The following is a 15,136-nucleotide window of genomic DNA, read 5'->3' on the forward strand; positions in this document are numbered from 1 at the left end:
CTAGTCAGCGAATAGTCGCCCCTTTGAAGCTTCGTTCCCCTCTTTATTGGATGATTGCTACGATAGATTTGGATTCCCAATGGGTACCGTACCGGAAAAAAAATACATGAATACATCAGACTACAAGTCAGTAAAAATTCCCCCTTTTCGAGACTGTCTTCAATGGAACTTTTAATGGATAATTAACATCGAATCTGGGGAACAGCCATGTGTTCCTTTTTTAAATAGAATTTCCCTGAAATCAAAATAGAAAGATACTGTGGGAAGATGCATTTATTTAATCATCGATTTAGAAAGATTTTCTTGGAATTGACATTTATTTAATCATCGATTTAGAGAGATTTTCTTGGAATTGACATTGTAATTTTGTATCATTTTATTGTTTTTGTGTGTGTAGAAGATGCAGAAAGATTCATTTATTTAATGACCGATTTATGGACTTTGCATCTTTATTTAGTTGTGAGAACTGTATCATTTTTTAATAGATCCCTGAGCTTCCTTCAACAGCTTGATTTTGTTGGAAAGTACATCCATCTGCCGTTTATTTTCTGCCAGACCTTTTGTCATGTCCTCTTGTATCTTTTGCTTTTGAAGAGCTTCTTCTCTGGTCGTCGTAGCACGTTCGTCAAAAGTTTGCTTAATTTCGGCCATAGATTTCTTTACGCGTTCCTGCCGAGCGTAGAAAGACATCTCAGGCTTTTCCTTTTAATTTTTTTTTTTTATAGATTGTAGATCTATTAACTTTAAAGATTCAAGGGTTTTACACACTTACATCATTGTTTTTGGACCACATGATGGGGATATAGTAATGTTTGTCTTTACTTCTCTGGGTGTCAGCTAAGAATGACCGTCCGCTTGCCTGGTATCTCTTACCTATCGTTTCGCTATCGTCATTTACATCATATTCTTATCGATATTTTGCAATGGCATTTCTAATTACCATACGATAAACGTTTACCCTTCATTCTGTTATCAAGAAAAAAAATTTTCTATAATTTTAAGCTTGCTTTCCTTTGCGACGTTCAAAGTATACGATTTTCATTGCATCTTGAGCTTCTTAGATCTTAGTTTACAGAAAAATATGTGTCCTAAGGCACGAGTGTTCTTAGAGCTTCACTTTAAAGATATGATAGATGTAGTATGTATTAAAGAATGTATCTAGGAAGCAAATTGTTTTTTGGTTGCCCCTAAAAGATACTATGAAATCCTAACTTTTAGGAAAAAAAAGGTTGTTGGAAAATTGGAAAACAAGATACTTTAAAGAGGGAGAGATTATACTGGCAAATAACAGATGTAAGATACATTTATATTATGAGTTTGTTTGGACATTTTGAAGAGTCTAGTGGGACTTAAGAATCCAATTCAACGTGATCATGATTATCGAGAATATAACTCTATATTCTTTCCAATCTTTCTACAATTCTTGTCTCTTGTCTCCACTAATGTTGTGGTAAGTATCTCACTCATGAGGTGAGCTCTTTTCACAGAACCCCTTGCTTCTGATGAACACGATTCTAATTTTACGATAAAACACGACAAACATTTGTTAGTAGATATGTTTATTTGATTTGATTTATTTATCGTTTAATTTAGATTACACGCAAGAAGCTAATTTAATAATAAGTATCTTGTATCTTGTGGATTGTGAATGAGAGCCTATTCCGTTTTTTGTTGTTTATTTTTTATTACTGATCGATTACGCTAAGGATTAAGTACATTTATGGGGTGTGTCTTGGACGGATTAGTATTACGTTATGCGCAAAAAAAATATAATATTATATATATATAAGGATAGGGAGGATAATCGTCAAAAGTATTGAGTGTTTCCCTCTGGAGGGAAACCATTCTGGAAGCCCGCATATTCTGATCATATTCTGATATCTGATCTTCTGCCGTGTCGTGTGTTCAATTAGGAAAGTGTTTTCAAGTCGCAGTGGATTCTGGATGCTGGCATCTTTATCCCGTATCTTCTAGCTTTATTCTGTAGTAATACTTTTATTTCAAACCTGTGGAACCCCTCTCTCACATTGGGGGCGCGTGTGGTAGATCTTTTCGTTTTTGTGCGTGTGGCAGTTGCCCCAAAAACCCTGTGTCTGTGTGTGTGTGTGTGTGTGGTAGGGCTGGATTCTGGACTCTGTATATACACATCATATATAGTATATACATACATTAGTAACTAGAAAGTCGTGAGTATATGCATTCGACAGGGTGGACAACATAATATTCTAATACAAAAAAACATTTCCTTCCCCTTTCTCTTCCCCATTGTGACAATATATTTCCCATCGAAAGCGGCAGCATAAGATTTTATACGAACTATATGTATCATCTAAATTGGAAATTTTCCCCATGCTCTCTATCTCTCTCGCTCTCCCTCTCTGGCTGGCTGGCTGGCTGGCTTTCTCTATCTCTTTCTCATTCGGAGCTGGGTGTTTCAGAACACAAAAGTTTCGTTTGTTCAGTTATTCCACTGTTATTCATTTCCACTGATTAGAAACCCATTATGGGAACCTGGAACTCATCCGCTTTGAACTGACATTTTCGGGGGTTTCGTTTCATTTCGTTTCTTGCAGTTATTTTTAATGTCAGGCAATTGTAATTGGCACGTTTTTTGTTTTGTTAATTATTGTAAGGATATATAATCGTCTACGACCTATGGAATGTGCGAGAGCCTACATATATCTGTATATGTGAACCATGTTGAAGGATTGGATTGGATCCGAGCTCGAGCAGAAGGGCCAGACACCCCACGGACGCGTCCTGCGCCTTCCTGCTGGAGCTCGTGGCTCGTGACCCTCCTCCCTTCCCTTTCCTTTCCTTTCCGGTGCGCTGATTTTTTAGTCGATTGTTAGTAGAAGTGACTAATCGAAAGGCGGCTCTGGCTCTGTTTGGGAGCGGCTTCTACCATTTGCGCGGCGGCATGGGCAGCTCCTTCTCCGCATGATAGACACTGCGATGGGTCTCCACATACTCGCTCTGCGATTGGGTCTGGGCCAGGACACGCTGCTCGCCGGTCCGTCCCGCGGCTATGGCTAGGGGCTGGAAAGATAAACGGTTTTTGAGTCAGTCAGTCGGGGAATCACAGGACCCAGGGGATTGCTCACCTGACGGGCTCGACGAGCATGAGGCGTGCCTTCTGGCGAGGAGATCTCGATCTCGAGATCGTCGGGTGCTGTCCAGTGCTCGGTGAACTCGCTGGCGGATCGGGCCAGCGAGGGATGACTGAGCGAGCGATGGAAGGAACGTCGATCCTCGTCGTCGTAGTACTGCATGCGGTAATAGCTGCTGGCATCGCTCACATTGTCCAGCTGGTCCGCCTGGGGGCGCCCAAAGTCCACCGTCACCTCCGACATGGACCGGAAGTCGTTGTGGTCCGTCTGGTAGGAGGTGCGCGAGCTGCGGCGCGATCGCTGCATGTTGAAGGGTCCCAGGCCCACCGGCTGGCCGGGATGGCCGCCGCCGCCGCCCACATGGAGCGGCAGGCCGGGATCGTTGCGTATGGTGCGCACACTGGAGCCGCCATCGCTGTCGTACTCGTAGAGCGTCGGCAGGGAGCTGCGACGGGAGCGTGTGTCCCATGGCTGGGGCGGTGCCTTCTTGCCGCCACGCCTGGGCAGGCGCATCTCCACATCGGTGTCATCGTCGCTGGGCGGGGCCAGAATCCTAATGATGACGTCCCACGTTTGGGGCTCGAACATGCGCTCGTAGCGCGTGTCCTGTCGGATCCGCTCAAAGTCCTCGCGCACCACAGCCTCCGTGAGCATGGACCGGAGCGTGGACTGTGTGGTGATGATCTCCTTCCACTTGGCCCGGTCGTCATAGCTGATGTTGTTGTGGACAGAGCTGGTGTCATCCCTGTCGCCGCCGCCGGAGATTTCGGACATTTCGGGCTCCTCCAGGATGCGTATGAGCACATCCCAGTTGGGCACATCCATGTCCTGGGGCGGCACCTCGATGGGCTTCATGTTGCCCACCAGCTCGGGGCTGGTCAGCTTCAGTTTGTTGTCGTGGATCTGTGATGGGGGCTCCGCTGGGGGCAGCGACAGCTCGCTGCGCTCCATTTTGGGCGTGAGGGTCAGCCCCGAGGCGCTGGATATGTCCGAGAAGTTCTCCCACAGCTGCTGCTCCCGCTCGCTGGGATAGTTGCGTACCTTCACATCGAACTTGGGATCCACTGGTGGCGCTGGCGGTGCCACCGGCGGCAGTGGTGCCTTCGGCTTGCTCTTGTACTCGGTGACCCGTCGCTTGTGGCTCTCGATGTCCTCGATGGTCTTCTTCTCGGTGACGGTGCGCAGATAGACGTCGTCCACCGTGTGCGAGGTGACATGCGGCAGGGGCAGAGGCTTGGGTGGCACTGCTGCCACTGCCACTGCCATCGAGTGCGGCTGGGGCTCAATGGGCACATACTCGTCCTCGTAGTAGTGCATGGTTTCCACGGCCCGGTCGGGCGCCTCCGAGGACAGATCGGTGATCTCGCTGGGTGCCCGAGTGCCGTCGGTGTAGTCGGACCAGGTCTCCGGGCGTCCATCCACCACCTCGTGGTGGGTGCGCGTGTACACGGAGAACTTGGGCTCTGGCAGCGGCGGTGGGACCTGTGGGGCAGGGTGCAGCTCTGGCACGTACGTGAACTGCGACTGCATTGTCTCCACCTGCGGCGGCAGCGAGTCCATGGTCATGATGCTCTCGCGATCCTCGTAGGCCTCCATAATCGTGGACAGGTTGTTGCGATCGGGCCGCAGGGTCGCCACGCTCTCCGTGTCCGAGGTCACGGGCGACGGAATGGGCGGCGGCGACTTCTTGACACGCACCTGGACATCGAACTTCGGAGAGCCCTCCTGGAGGGGCAGGGCATGCCGTGTGGTGATGGCCGCCGTCGTGACCACCGCATTGGCCACGGGCATCTCCTGGGCAGGGGCATAGTGGTCGCTGTAGATGCTCGATGTCTCCTGCACGAAGGCACGATTCTCGAAGCTGCCCGCTGAGCTGAACGGCAGCGACCTGGTGTCGATCTCCTCGATCTCCGAGTGGGATTCGCTGGGATAGTCCGACGGTATGAGGGCACCCTCGCTGCCCGAGGACGAGTAGACGGCCTGCAGGGCGGCGTGGGCCCGCGGTATCTTGACGCCCTCGAACACACTGATGTTGCCCAGGCTGCTGCCACTCAGTTTCGTGATCTCCGAACCACTGCCCATGCTCATGGGCAGGCGTCGCACCACCGGTATGGGGCGGCTGCGCAGGCAGTAGTAGGAGACGGCCAGGCCCAGGAGCAGGAGGGTCAAGAACATGATGGCGCAGATGATCATCAGTATCTGGATGCTCTTCAGCGGCGGCTGCAGCACAGAGCTCGTGGCAATGGGATTCAGGCTGTCAAGGTCAACAGGGCAGAGTTAGGATAAGGATATAAAGCTTGGTTCTGCGTCCAGGACTACTCACATGGGCGCTGGCAGTGCGGGTGGCAGTGAGGGCACTGGCGGCGGATAGCGGCAGACGATCGTGATGATCTCGTCCCCGTCCATCTCCAGGTTCGCGTGGAAGCGCACAATGATGTTGTTGGTAAAGACACGTGTGGGATTCTGTGGGACGACGCCAAGGACACCGAAAATAAAGGAACACCACCTCGACTGGGAGGGGGAAGGGGAGCGCCACTTACCTGAATGGTGCCACAACCCTTGAGGGGCAGCTCGAGGCGATAGCTGAGGGCCCCCTTGCCGCTGACGCGACACGCACTGCTGCGGTCATAATCGGCCTGGATGATGCCATGGAACGGATCGTTAAACTTGAGATCAACCTGCAATGAAAATCGTTTTGGTCAGGGTGAGGAGCACTTGGGTTAGGTCGGGGTTGGCTTCGGGTTCGGGATTACCTGCATGGAGCCGGCGGCACAATTAAGCGCTGCCTTGGTGCGGTTCAGAAAGATCAATGGGCTGATGTCGTCCAGCTTGGTAACCTTCATAAAGAGATACAAAAAAGAAGAAACATATTAACGATATGGATGGCGCCATCACCTGGATTCCCAACAGTCAGTGTCAGTGCGTGGGAAGAGAGCGCTCTCCAAAAGAGAGATGCTCTCCAAGAGATGATACGATGATACCCACGCACACTCCACTGATTAGCATATTATGTAAGCTAGTCTCGTACTCTCGTACCCTCCATGACTGCGCTTCCGATTTGGCACATTGTGCACCTTATACGGGATGGTATCTCTGTGGCTTCAGGGAAACTCCCAGGGCCCCGAGACTCCATTGTTTTTTTTTGGGGGCCAATGTGAAACAAGAGAGCGTGACAGCAGGAAGACAGCAGACACAGGCACAATCCCACCGAATATGCATGGACCTACCCACCTACATTGTTACGGGGGGACTGTAAAACTATAGTACTCGTATATAGGTTGCCAGAACACTCAGGAGAGACTCTCACGAGATGTCTTCCTACTACTTTACAGTTTATGTAAGAGCTGTTAGTTTTCCGCTGCTTTTGGGCCAGCAATTAATTATGTAGGGCAAACCCATGTGTTTCATCTAGCAGCTACAGCTTAAGGCTGATTTCTAATCCGCAAATGAAGCACTTAAGTCTAAGCTCATGTTACAAAAAGACACTTAAATGAAGACATTTAATCAAGGCTTTAGACTGAAGTCTACACCCATGAACGTCGGCTTAACTTTTTCCTTTTTGGAAGCTGGGAAGCTAAGTATTTAACCGGCGATTAGCCAACAAGAGCTTCTTACCAGTAGATAAACCCAATTTATGTAGGGGTCTTAGGCTTAGACTTGGGCTCTTACCTTTCCATCCAGTGTCGCCTCCTCGGGCAGGCCGTTTGTGGTGTAGTTGCCGCTATCGCCGTGTTGCACGTAATTGGATTGGGCCGCGACCTGTCCGCCGCAGATAAGCAGCAGGAGAGCCGCCATTAGGCAACGACTGCGGCTGCTGGCCCACAATGGCCCCGGGTCCGAGTTCATTCTCGTATCGTAGTGTCGCCTGGGCCACAGAGCAAGAGACTGGATACTGCAATGGAAAATGCATATAAATTAGCACACGGCAATCGCACTGGACTGGACGTACAATCCAAACTATGGGCTACTATTTCTATATACTCGTACATACCTACATATATATGTAGGTACACCCTGAGAATCGAATGCTTCGATTTACAAAATTCTTACCCAATCTACGAATATTGAATTATATTTATCTTTGTTTGCATTTCGTAACCGAACATAGAAGTTAATTTCTCTCAGTGCCTATAGAAGCTAGTAAGTACAGTGACCACAGATGATGAAAACTTTTGTTCAATCCTTCGACTGCTCTCACAACCCAGTGATTGTTTCCTTTGAAAAGCTTAGAAACGATTCCAGCGATTCCGTCACTGTTCACGTTCTACAGTGTGCACTGTACTTTGCTTGAGCTATGGCTAGGGTTAGGCGATCGTGACGCAGATGGAGACGGAGACCCAGAGTAGGCCGCAGTTGCAGTTGCAGTTGCAGCTGCGTCGGATCGATCGATTCAATTCGATGAGAGTGCAGCTGTGCACAGCTGTGGGTCGGACTGAACAAGCTGAACAGAACCCACTGAAAATGGCCGAAAATGGTGTCTGGTCTCTGGGCCGATATTTGATTTATCTGCTGGAAATTGGCCCGCACGCAGCTGCTGGCCTTTTGGCTGGCTTCGGCTTCTGGCCGAATTTAGATCACCGAAAAGTTGCAATGGCGGACGGCGGAAGTGGGGTATGCGATGATGTATGTGTGCATACATGTGTGTGTGAGTATCTATGGGCATATATGCATAGGTATGCCGTTAGGTCGTATCTGCGATCGTCTCTCCGTCAGCGGCCAGCCCCTGCCTCGCCCATTGTGCCACGCTCAGATCAGCGGCCTTCTGTCAACGACCTTCGTTCCAAATATTTTGCGTTTAACAGCAAACCACAACGAGATACAAAGATACACAGATACATACATGGTAGAACCAATTTTCCCTTTGAATTGTGTATAGTATATTCAAAAGAGCTTTCTCTCTGTGGACTGGCGATGGAGTTTGTAGCTGGAGATTTGGGGGCTCTGATCTATGGAGAGGCGGGGGCGAGACGAACAACAGATGTTCAATGTCAATGTCGAGAGATTGATAGGTCGCCCCAAACCGAAGACCAGAAGACCAGCAAAGATTGACGACTCACGACTGAAGACTGAAGACTGTTGCAAATTATTCAGTTATGGATGGAATGGGGGATCCACTTACACTGGATCGATGGATCGTTGGACGCTGGATATGGGTGTACGTATTGCATAAAGCAAAGCAAAGCAAAGCAATCGCTGTCATACGCAATACGAAAGACTTGGCGAAACGAGGCAGACAGATATCGATGTCGATGTCTCGATGTTGAGAAGTCGATGTCGATGTCGATGCTCGCGGACCAATAAAGCGAGACAACACCTACGACAATTTTGCCATATTTGTCAAGCAGAGTCGCCTTGAAGCGGATCTCCCCTACCCTCTCCTCGTAACCATTCGACTGCATTTGCCATAAGCCACTCTCGCACAAAAGCCAAGTCGAATCGAGTCGAGTCGAGTCGGGGCAAAAAGCCAAGACGGCAAAAGTAAAGCAAAGCAAAGCCATCGCAGACATGGCTTGCTTTGTGGCTTAAATTCTACTTGATTTGAGTTAACCATTTTTCGCCAAACAAGTTTTTCAGCCAACACACACACGGGCACACAGATACGGGCGAATCTTTGAATGTACGTAGGAGAGCAGCCAGCCCCAGCCCCAGCTAAAAGGTAAGACAGCAACAGGGCCAGGTGGGTACGTAGTACCTACCCAAAGAGTGGGGCTAATGACGGTGCCTGTGCCGCCTCCTTCTCTGGTTGCAACGGCCACAAAGATATCGCAGAGAGAGAGAGAGAGACATACCTGGGATTTGTCAAGGCTGTTGTCACGTATCCACCAGGCCAGAAACATATGCACATACATACAAACATATTTTCGTTATCATTCTACCATGAGTCATGGCTATAAGTATCTCAGAAGTTGGCTTCATATTAGAAGAACTTGTTTTGATCAGCAAAACCCGATCGGCATATGGCATAGGTCGTTTATCATTAAGAAAGTGGTTTATTAACAAATAAATAAACAAATAAACACAAATAAGATTCAATTTCAGTTCTAAACTTTGATTAAAAGAGCACTTGAAAGGCTGACTTGGAAAGATATTCTGAGTCATACAGACATACATATGTGGAAATTAGATGACAACTGTCGCAGACAAAGAAAAGCCGGAACAAGCACTCGTACATGCCTATGAGTCAATACGAATCAATATCATCATCTTCTTGGAAGTAAAATACTGATTTATAAGCAAAAAAATATACATACTATACTATGTTGTTCTACTAGCAACTGGCTTCACATGGGGACTCTCTTCTCTATAGAGATGATTGATATGATTGATTGAGATGATTCTCTATAGATGATTCTGTGTGACATTTCGTATACGAGTAGCTTCAAAATACGTGACACCTTGAGACCATATTGGCTACCGATCGTAGGCTGTCATAAAGCCATTGAGACCCCCCATTGAAATCTTGTGTAATTTATCTGGTAATTCAGTTAATGCTTTGTGCATGACAAACTCTGTTTCTAAATATACATATACTATTATAGGTACATATGTTATGAAATTCTCTGCAGATGCGATCATGCGTTAAGCTTCAAAGGAAAAACATATATACATACTATATTGTAAAGATAGATACATACAGATACCAAACATATATCGTATGTATGCCTTTTTCCTAAATTATCTCGAGTCACGCAGAATGAACCCAAGAGATCTAGAGAGTTGGCAATTAATTGGGATTAGAGTTCTTTCAGGTGTATGGAAATTTCGGAAACACATACATACACATACAGATGATGCACATGCACACGTACATCATACATACATATATGTGCACAGGTACTTTTGTGTGTATGTATAATGAAACAGAGGTGTACACCTATACATCTGTACATAGGTTTTGCTTTGTCGTTCGGCGAATAACGAACAAAACTGGTATTTTAACTTGTTGCTGCCTTGCCCCATTCCATTCCATTCCATTCCACTCCACTGCCCCTTTCCCCTACCCCGATGGGAGCTCTGGTTTAATGATTACGCGACGCGGTCGCTGCTGCTGCTGCTGCTGCTGCTGCTACTCCAAAGTTGACGGAAAGGCGCCCTGACTGCCGAAGTACAGCGTCAAGTATGTAACGCGCGCACAAGCTGCGCATGCGCCCAGTCTCTCTCTCTCTCTCACTCTCTCCCTCTCTCCCTCTCTCGCTCTCCACAAAGACCGCTTGCCTCATCGCAGGCGGAGGGAGGCCTCATGCGTAAGCCCAAGATACAGTGAGTGCTAAGCTCTGCCTCCACCACTACCACCATCAGAGAGGCATTACCATTACCAGCAGCAGCGGTGGCTTCTATGGCGGCGTTTTGGGCAACATTCCAACAGTGCCAGGCCCACGCATTAGCCCCCAGTACTCGTACACCACGGAGCTGAGCCCTGCTGATGGGATTATGGGCGAGGGCAGAGGCTACAGTTCTGACTAGAAGGCATTCGGGATCCCAACAATCGCTGGGTAGTAAAGACTTCAAAAGAAAGTACTTTATAGTGTCCATTCTGGCTTAGAATTGAAATGCCCTAAACAGATGGGAATCACTTTCATAATTATAATCTTTTGCAAATCTGTTCATTTGAATCATTAGAGTATCATATTTTTTTGCTTGGATTGCCGATTACATATGGTTTTTGATTGGATAGGAAACTGTGATCAAAGTCCAGTCGAAAATATATATTTAAGCCATAGTTAGTTATAGTTAAGCTACCAAATATAATATCCTTTAAAGAATTTAATGCCCAGGAACCCCAGTAACTAAATATATTACCCGCTTAATACTCAAAGAACCCTCGGCTTAAGTTAAGTTGCCGCAAATAATTAATTCGAGTGGAGTGTAAGAACTTGTTGAAGTGCAGCATCAGCATCGGCATCAGCAAGCAGTTGCATCAGTAATGATTGTGCACAGAAGGCAGACAGACGCCATCGGAAATGATCGTGAAGCGACGGAACAATAGAATTTAATGAACACATCAACTGCGATGAGGATGAGGATGGGAATGGGAATGGGGAGAACTCTCCTCCTCTCCACTCACCACTCTCCACTCTCTATTCTCCATTGTCGAGTCCACTCCACTCGATACTCGGATACAATTGAGTGGCACTTTCTCGGATCAGAGGCAATTTGTTTCGTCAGGGGGATTACTGTACTTTTTTTTCTGTGTGGGGGAAAGCAGGCTCTCGATCGATTCTATTCTATTCTATTCTAAGTTATATTGTGGGGAATATGGAATGGGTAATTGAGTATTGGGGGCTGCTGGCTGGCATTGTCAACTATCAAACAATTGTGTGAAAAGTGTCAGACAGTCGTATGAGTAATACAAATTCCTGGCTGATCTCGTATGCGGACCGGACGATGATGTATATCCAATTCGCAGAAGTTGTCCCATCGATAGGCCCGTGTGGCGTCCAATACTAATTAGACGGCGACTGTTTTTGCATGTTTCGTGAGCGCACAGTGCGCTGCATTTGTTTGTTCACACCACAGGCTCAGGCACAGCCGCAGCTAAAACAAAGCTGTACAAATAGCTTAAAACTAAAGACTTAAATATATGGATACACATGTAGTATTTCCTTCGGCGAAGGTTACGTTGGACATGCGAAGGCGAGGGCTGCACATTAATTGTTTGTTTTCATAATTTGTATGCCAAAAAAATAAAGAAAATTTCACGAAGAGGAAACAATAGCAAAGTTTTTAGTATTTTATCAGTAAACTACTAACATGAACACTGCACTTTTGTTGGTAAGTATATATCTATGTATGTATATATTTTTTTCGTTTGCTTTTGGTTATGCTTCAAAAGCCAGAGATGAACAGAGACAGAGAGAGAGCAAGAGATTTCGCAACGGTATTACGGGACTTGGCTTTTCTGTACCAAAAAAAAAAAAAACAACAACAAAAATATACACAAACAACTTGGATATTTTTCTTTTCGTTACTTTTTCGTTTGTTTCGGTTTGGATCGCGCTCCGACACTTAGCTCTAGCCGCGCTCTGGGCCGCTCGATCTCGTCGTGTGGGTATCGTTTCTGTGGGATTATTCAATGCCGATTCTGTGCGAACTACTGCGGATCGGATCGGATCGGATCGGATGGGTCTGTGTTGTGTCCGTACCCCGAACGCGCTCTAGTGGATTACCTGCTAGCGACTGACTGGCGCGACTGCTTGCCATTCCATTCGGCGGCTCCACCGCTGAGTCTGTGCATTCATCAATCTCTTAGCCAACTCAAACTCCTCTCTCTCTCGCTCTCTGTTGCCAGTGTCTCTCTCTCTCTCTCTCTCTCTCTCTCGCTCTCTTGACGCGAGATCACCTTTGCAGGCCCACCGATGCGCATCGGATACACCGCTAGTTGGAGCTGGAGCTGGCCCTCGACCCACCGAAAACCCACGAAACCAACAAAATCCATAACGAGCCACAGACGAAAGCCCAGCTCGGAGAGCGAGCCACGATCGGTATCGCTGTATCTCTGGCCCAAAGTATCTCTCGTCGTGTACCGTCGTGTATTGCCAAAACCTGTTGCGCTGCTTGGATTTAATTGCGCTGCCTGCCCACCTCTACCTCTACCTCATCATTGTCTCTCTGGTGTTTGTTGTCCATTAGACAAACTGAGAGTTAGCGTCAGCACAGCTCTTTTCGGATGGGAGAGCACCACGTAGTACACGACAGACCCAAAGCAACGAGAAACAGGCAATGCACTCGCCCAGCTCGTCATGGTGTACAGCGAATCAGCTATACGCTATACGGTGAGCCCTCTAAATAGCAAACATTTGGCAAAAATACCAATAATGAACTACTCTTTAGCGTACTTCAATTCCATTTCCTTTATCTAGCTTCCACTGTATTTGCTCCCACTCAGTAGTGGGCTGGGCTCAGGTAGGTTGGGAGGCAGAAAAGCATTTCTACTCTTTCGGAGAGGCCAGGGCCCTAGCAAATAAATAGTCAAGTCCAATCTGGATTCAGGATCAGTAGGTTCTTACTCAAGTTATGTAAGTTATGTACTTCCAACTGCAACTGGAGGCTTGCTCTGCAGCGTGTCCGCTCCGGAATATACCGAAAAGTACGTACCTTTATCATTTATTGGACAATTTTCATGATTAGCAGCTTGTTTTGTTGGGAACTGCCACTGCAAAATTAAAATATTACATAAATACCTAACCTTGCAAAGAGCATAAAAACAAACAAGTAGCAAAGTTTAAGAAACGTATCAAATGATATAAAACTTCAACTTTGGTCTAATTTCTCATCAGCTGAAAGTATGAGCTGAGTATATTTCTCTTCTCTTCTCCATCCATTATTTTTTCTGTATCACTAATAAGAGATCTTAGATTTTTAAACAAGATTTTGGCGCAACACATAAGTTGTTTCATATCAAAATCGTAACATAAATATACAATTTCTTCAGTGTTTGGCTTGAGATCGATCTTATAGATTTGTTGGTTCTTTTTGTTTTTTGTTTTGTTTTGTGCATTGCTTCCTTGGAGAACAAGGAACAGTCTTGAGTGTGGGTGTTTAAAGATGCTTAATTTTTAATGAAACCATCATCATCATCCTGATCATCATCATCATCAAAGTCGTTTTCTGTCATATCAGCGTCGTTGAGTACCAAACGGAATGTGGTTGGTGTATTCATCAGTTTACGAAGAAACTCAGGCTCTAGAGTATTGTAACGTAAGTCAACCAGAGCCAAGTTATCGCTCTCGATTGGCTTTTCTACATCGATTTCTGCATGGGATGTCGGGATGTCAGGATGTCAGGATGTCAGGATGTCAGGATGTCGAATTGATTAAGATGTTCGGCTCTGAGAACTCCTCTCACATGAACTTACCCGTAATGAAGTTGTCCTGAGCATACAAATATATCAAATGCGGCAACTTGAAAACTACATCGGGCAATTCAAACAGATAATTACACGATATATTGAGACTTTCCAAGGCTCGCAGATTGCCAATCTCCTTTGGAAGTGTCGCAAGTAAATTATGTGCTATATTGAGATCTGAAACGATTAGATAAACAATATGTACGCATGCAGCTATATGTATAAGGTAATGCTGATTATGTCTTACTTGTTATGAATTTGAAATCAAGGGCCAATTTTGGTTGTATCTCTTCCATTAAATTGCCGCTAAGATCACAGTGCTTAATCTCAGTCCCAGCATTGGACATAAAGTTAAAGACCTCATCAGGAATTTCAGTCAGTTGGCTATCGTTGAGATCTGCAAGAAGGAAAGTGCGATTCAAATACAGGTATCCTTTTTTATATATTCAATAGAGCTATGCATGTTTTACTCGCCAATTTGCCGAAGGGGTGACGCGTTTCATATGTTTTGCACCACTACACGAATAGAATTCCAAGAAAATTGTACGAAAATGCACAAAATAGTGCCTTGACAGCGGCTGAAAGTGGCACTTACTTCCACAAAACGTTGCGCATGCGCACGCGGACTTTGGGCAGTAGGGGCAGGAGCCCTGGTGGGCCACACAATGGAGCTGCACATATGAAAAGGTTCCCTTGTGTTGCAGCTTGCAAGTCAAGAATTAAGGTCGATTCCGGTGTATTTTTCTAATGCAAATTTATGTACGCACGCATGTGCGTGTGCGTGTGCGTATTCGTGCTCGTGTGCCTGTGGTGGCTTTTGCACAAACTTACCCAAAATGCCCGTGGAACTGGCGATCTGGCACTTGGAAATCAGCGGATTAACGGCGTTCATTAGCGTCTCTTGGTCCATTTTTGAACTTTCTTGCAAATTTTCGCTTGCGCCGCAATATTTTCTTTGATTAAATGTCTGCTGCGCTGCCAACTTTGAAGAAATATGTGAAAATTGCCTAAAAGTCGTAGCTCGAATATATACAACAATTGACTCTTGAATGTAGTCGATAACAATAGTTCCGTCATTTGTGCCAATCGGTCGCAACAACTGACGTCATAAATTCAATTGTCAAGTGTTACCAAAGGAAAATATATGTATATATTAGTGGGAGATTGAAGCAATTGATTC

General features: G+C 46.2%; 2 protein-coding genes across 3 annotated transcripts; both read right to left on the bottom strand.

The window, feature by feature from the left end:
• Positions 1–1,542: 1,542 nt before the first annotated feature.
• On the bottom strand, positions 1,543–12,310 carry pot (zona pellucida domain protein papillote). 2 transcript variants are annotated; one of them, XM_015186560.2, is made up of 8 exons: positions 12,080–12,310; positions 11,862–12,009; positions 6,780–7,002; positions 5,864–5,947; positions 5,651–5,788; positions 5,434–5,573; positions 3,105–5,364; positions 1,543–3,039 (listed from the first exon to the last, which is right to left on the bottom strand). In XM_015186560.2, exons 3-8 carry the CDS (start codon positions 6,954–6,956, stop codon positions 2,902–2,904), a joined length of 2,937 nt encoding a protein of 978 aa, XP_015042046.1. In that variant the 5' UTR covers positions 6,957–7,002; positions 11,862–12,009; positions 12,080–12,310; the 3' UTR covers positions 1,543–2,901. The 2 variants fall into 2 exon arrangements, with proteins under 2 accessions (XP_015042046.1, XP_001355080.3); XM_001355044.4 differs by lacking the exon at positions 11,862–12,009.
• A 1,061-nt stretch (positions 12,311–13,371) lies between these two features.
• Positions 13,372–15,021, bottom strand: LOC6901698 (leucine-rich repeat-containing protein 69-like). Its single transcript, XM_002134332.3, has 4 exons — positions 14,788–15,021; positions 14,204–14,353; positions 13,966–14,133; positions 13,372–13,862 (listed from the first exon to the last, which is right to left on the bottom strand). The coding sequence occupies exons 1-4, from the start codon at positions 14,864–14,866 to the stop codon at positions 13,660–13,662; spliced, it is 600 nt and encodes a 199-aa protein (XP_002134368.1). The 5' UTR covers positions 14,867–15,021; the 3' UTR covers positions 13,372–13,659.
• Between the last annotated feature and the right edge of the window lie 115 nt (positions 15,022–15,136).

This window comes from Drosophila pseudoobscura, chromosome X (genome assembly GCF_009870125.1).
Source record: "Drosophila pseudoobscura strain MV-25-SWS-2005 chromosome X, UCI_Dpse_MV25, whole genome shotgun sequence".
Lineage (NCBI taxonomy): Eukaryota > Metazoa > Arthropoda > Insecta > Diptera > Drosophilidae > Drosophila > Drosophila pseudoobscura.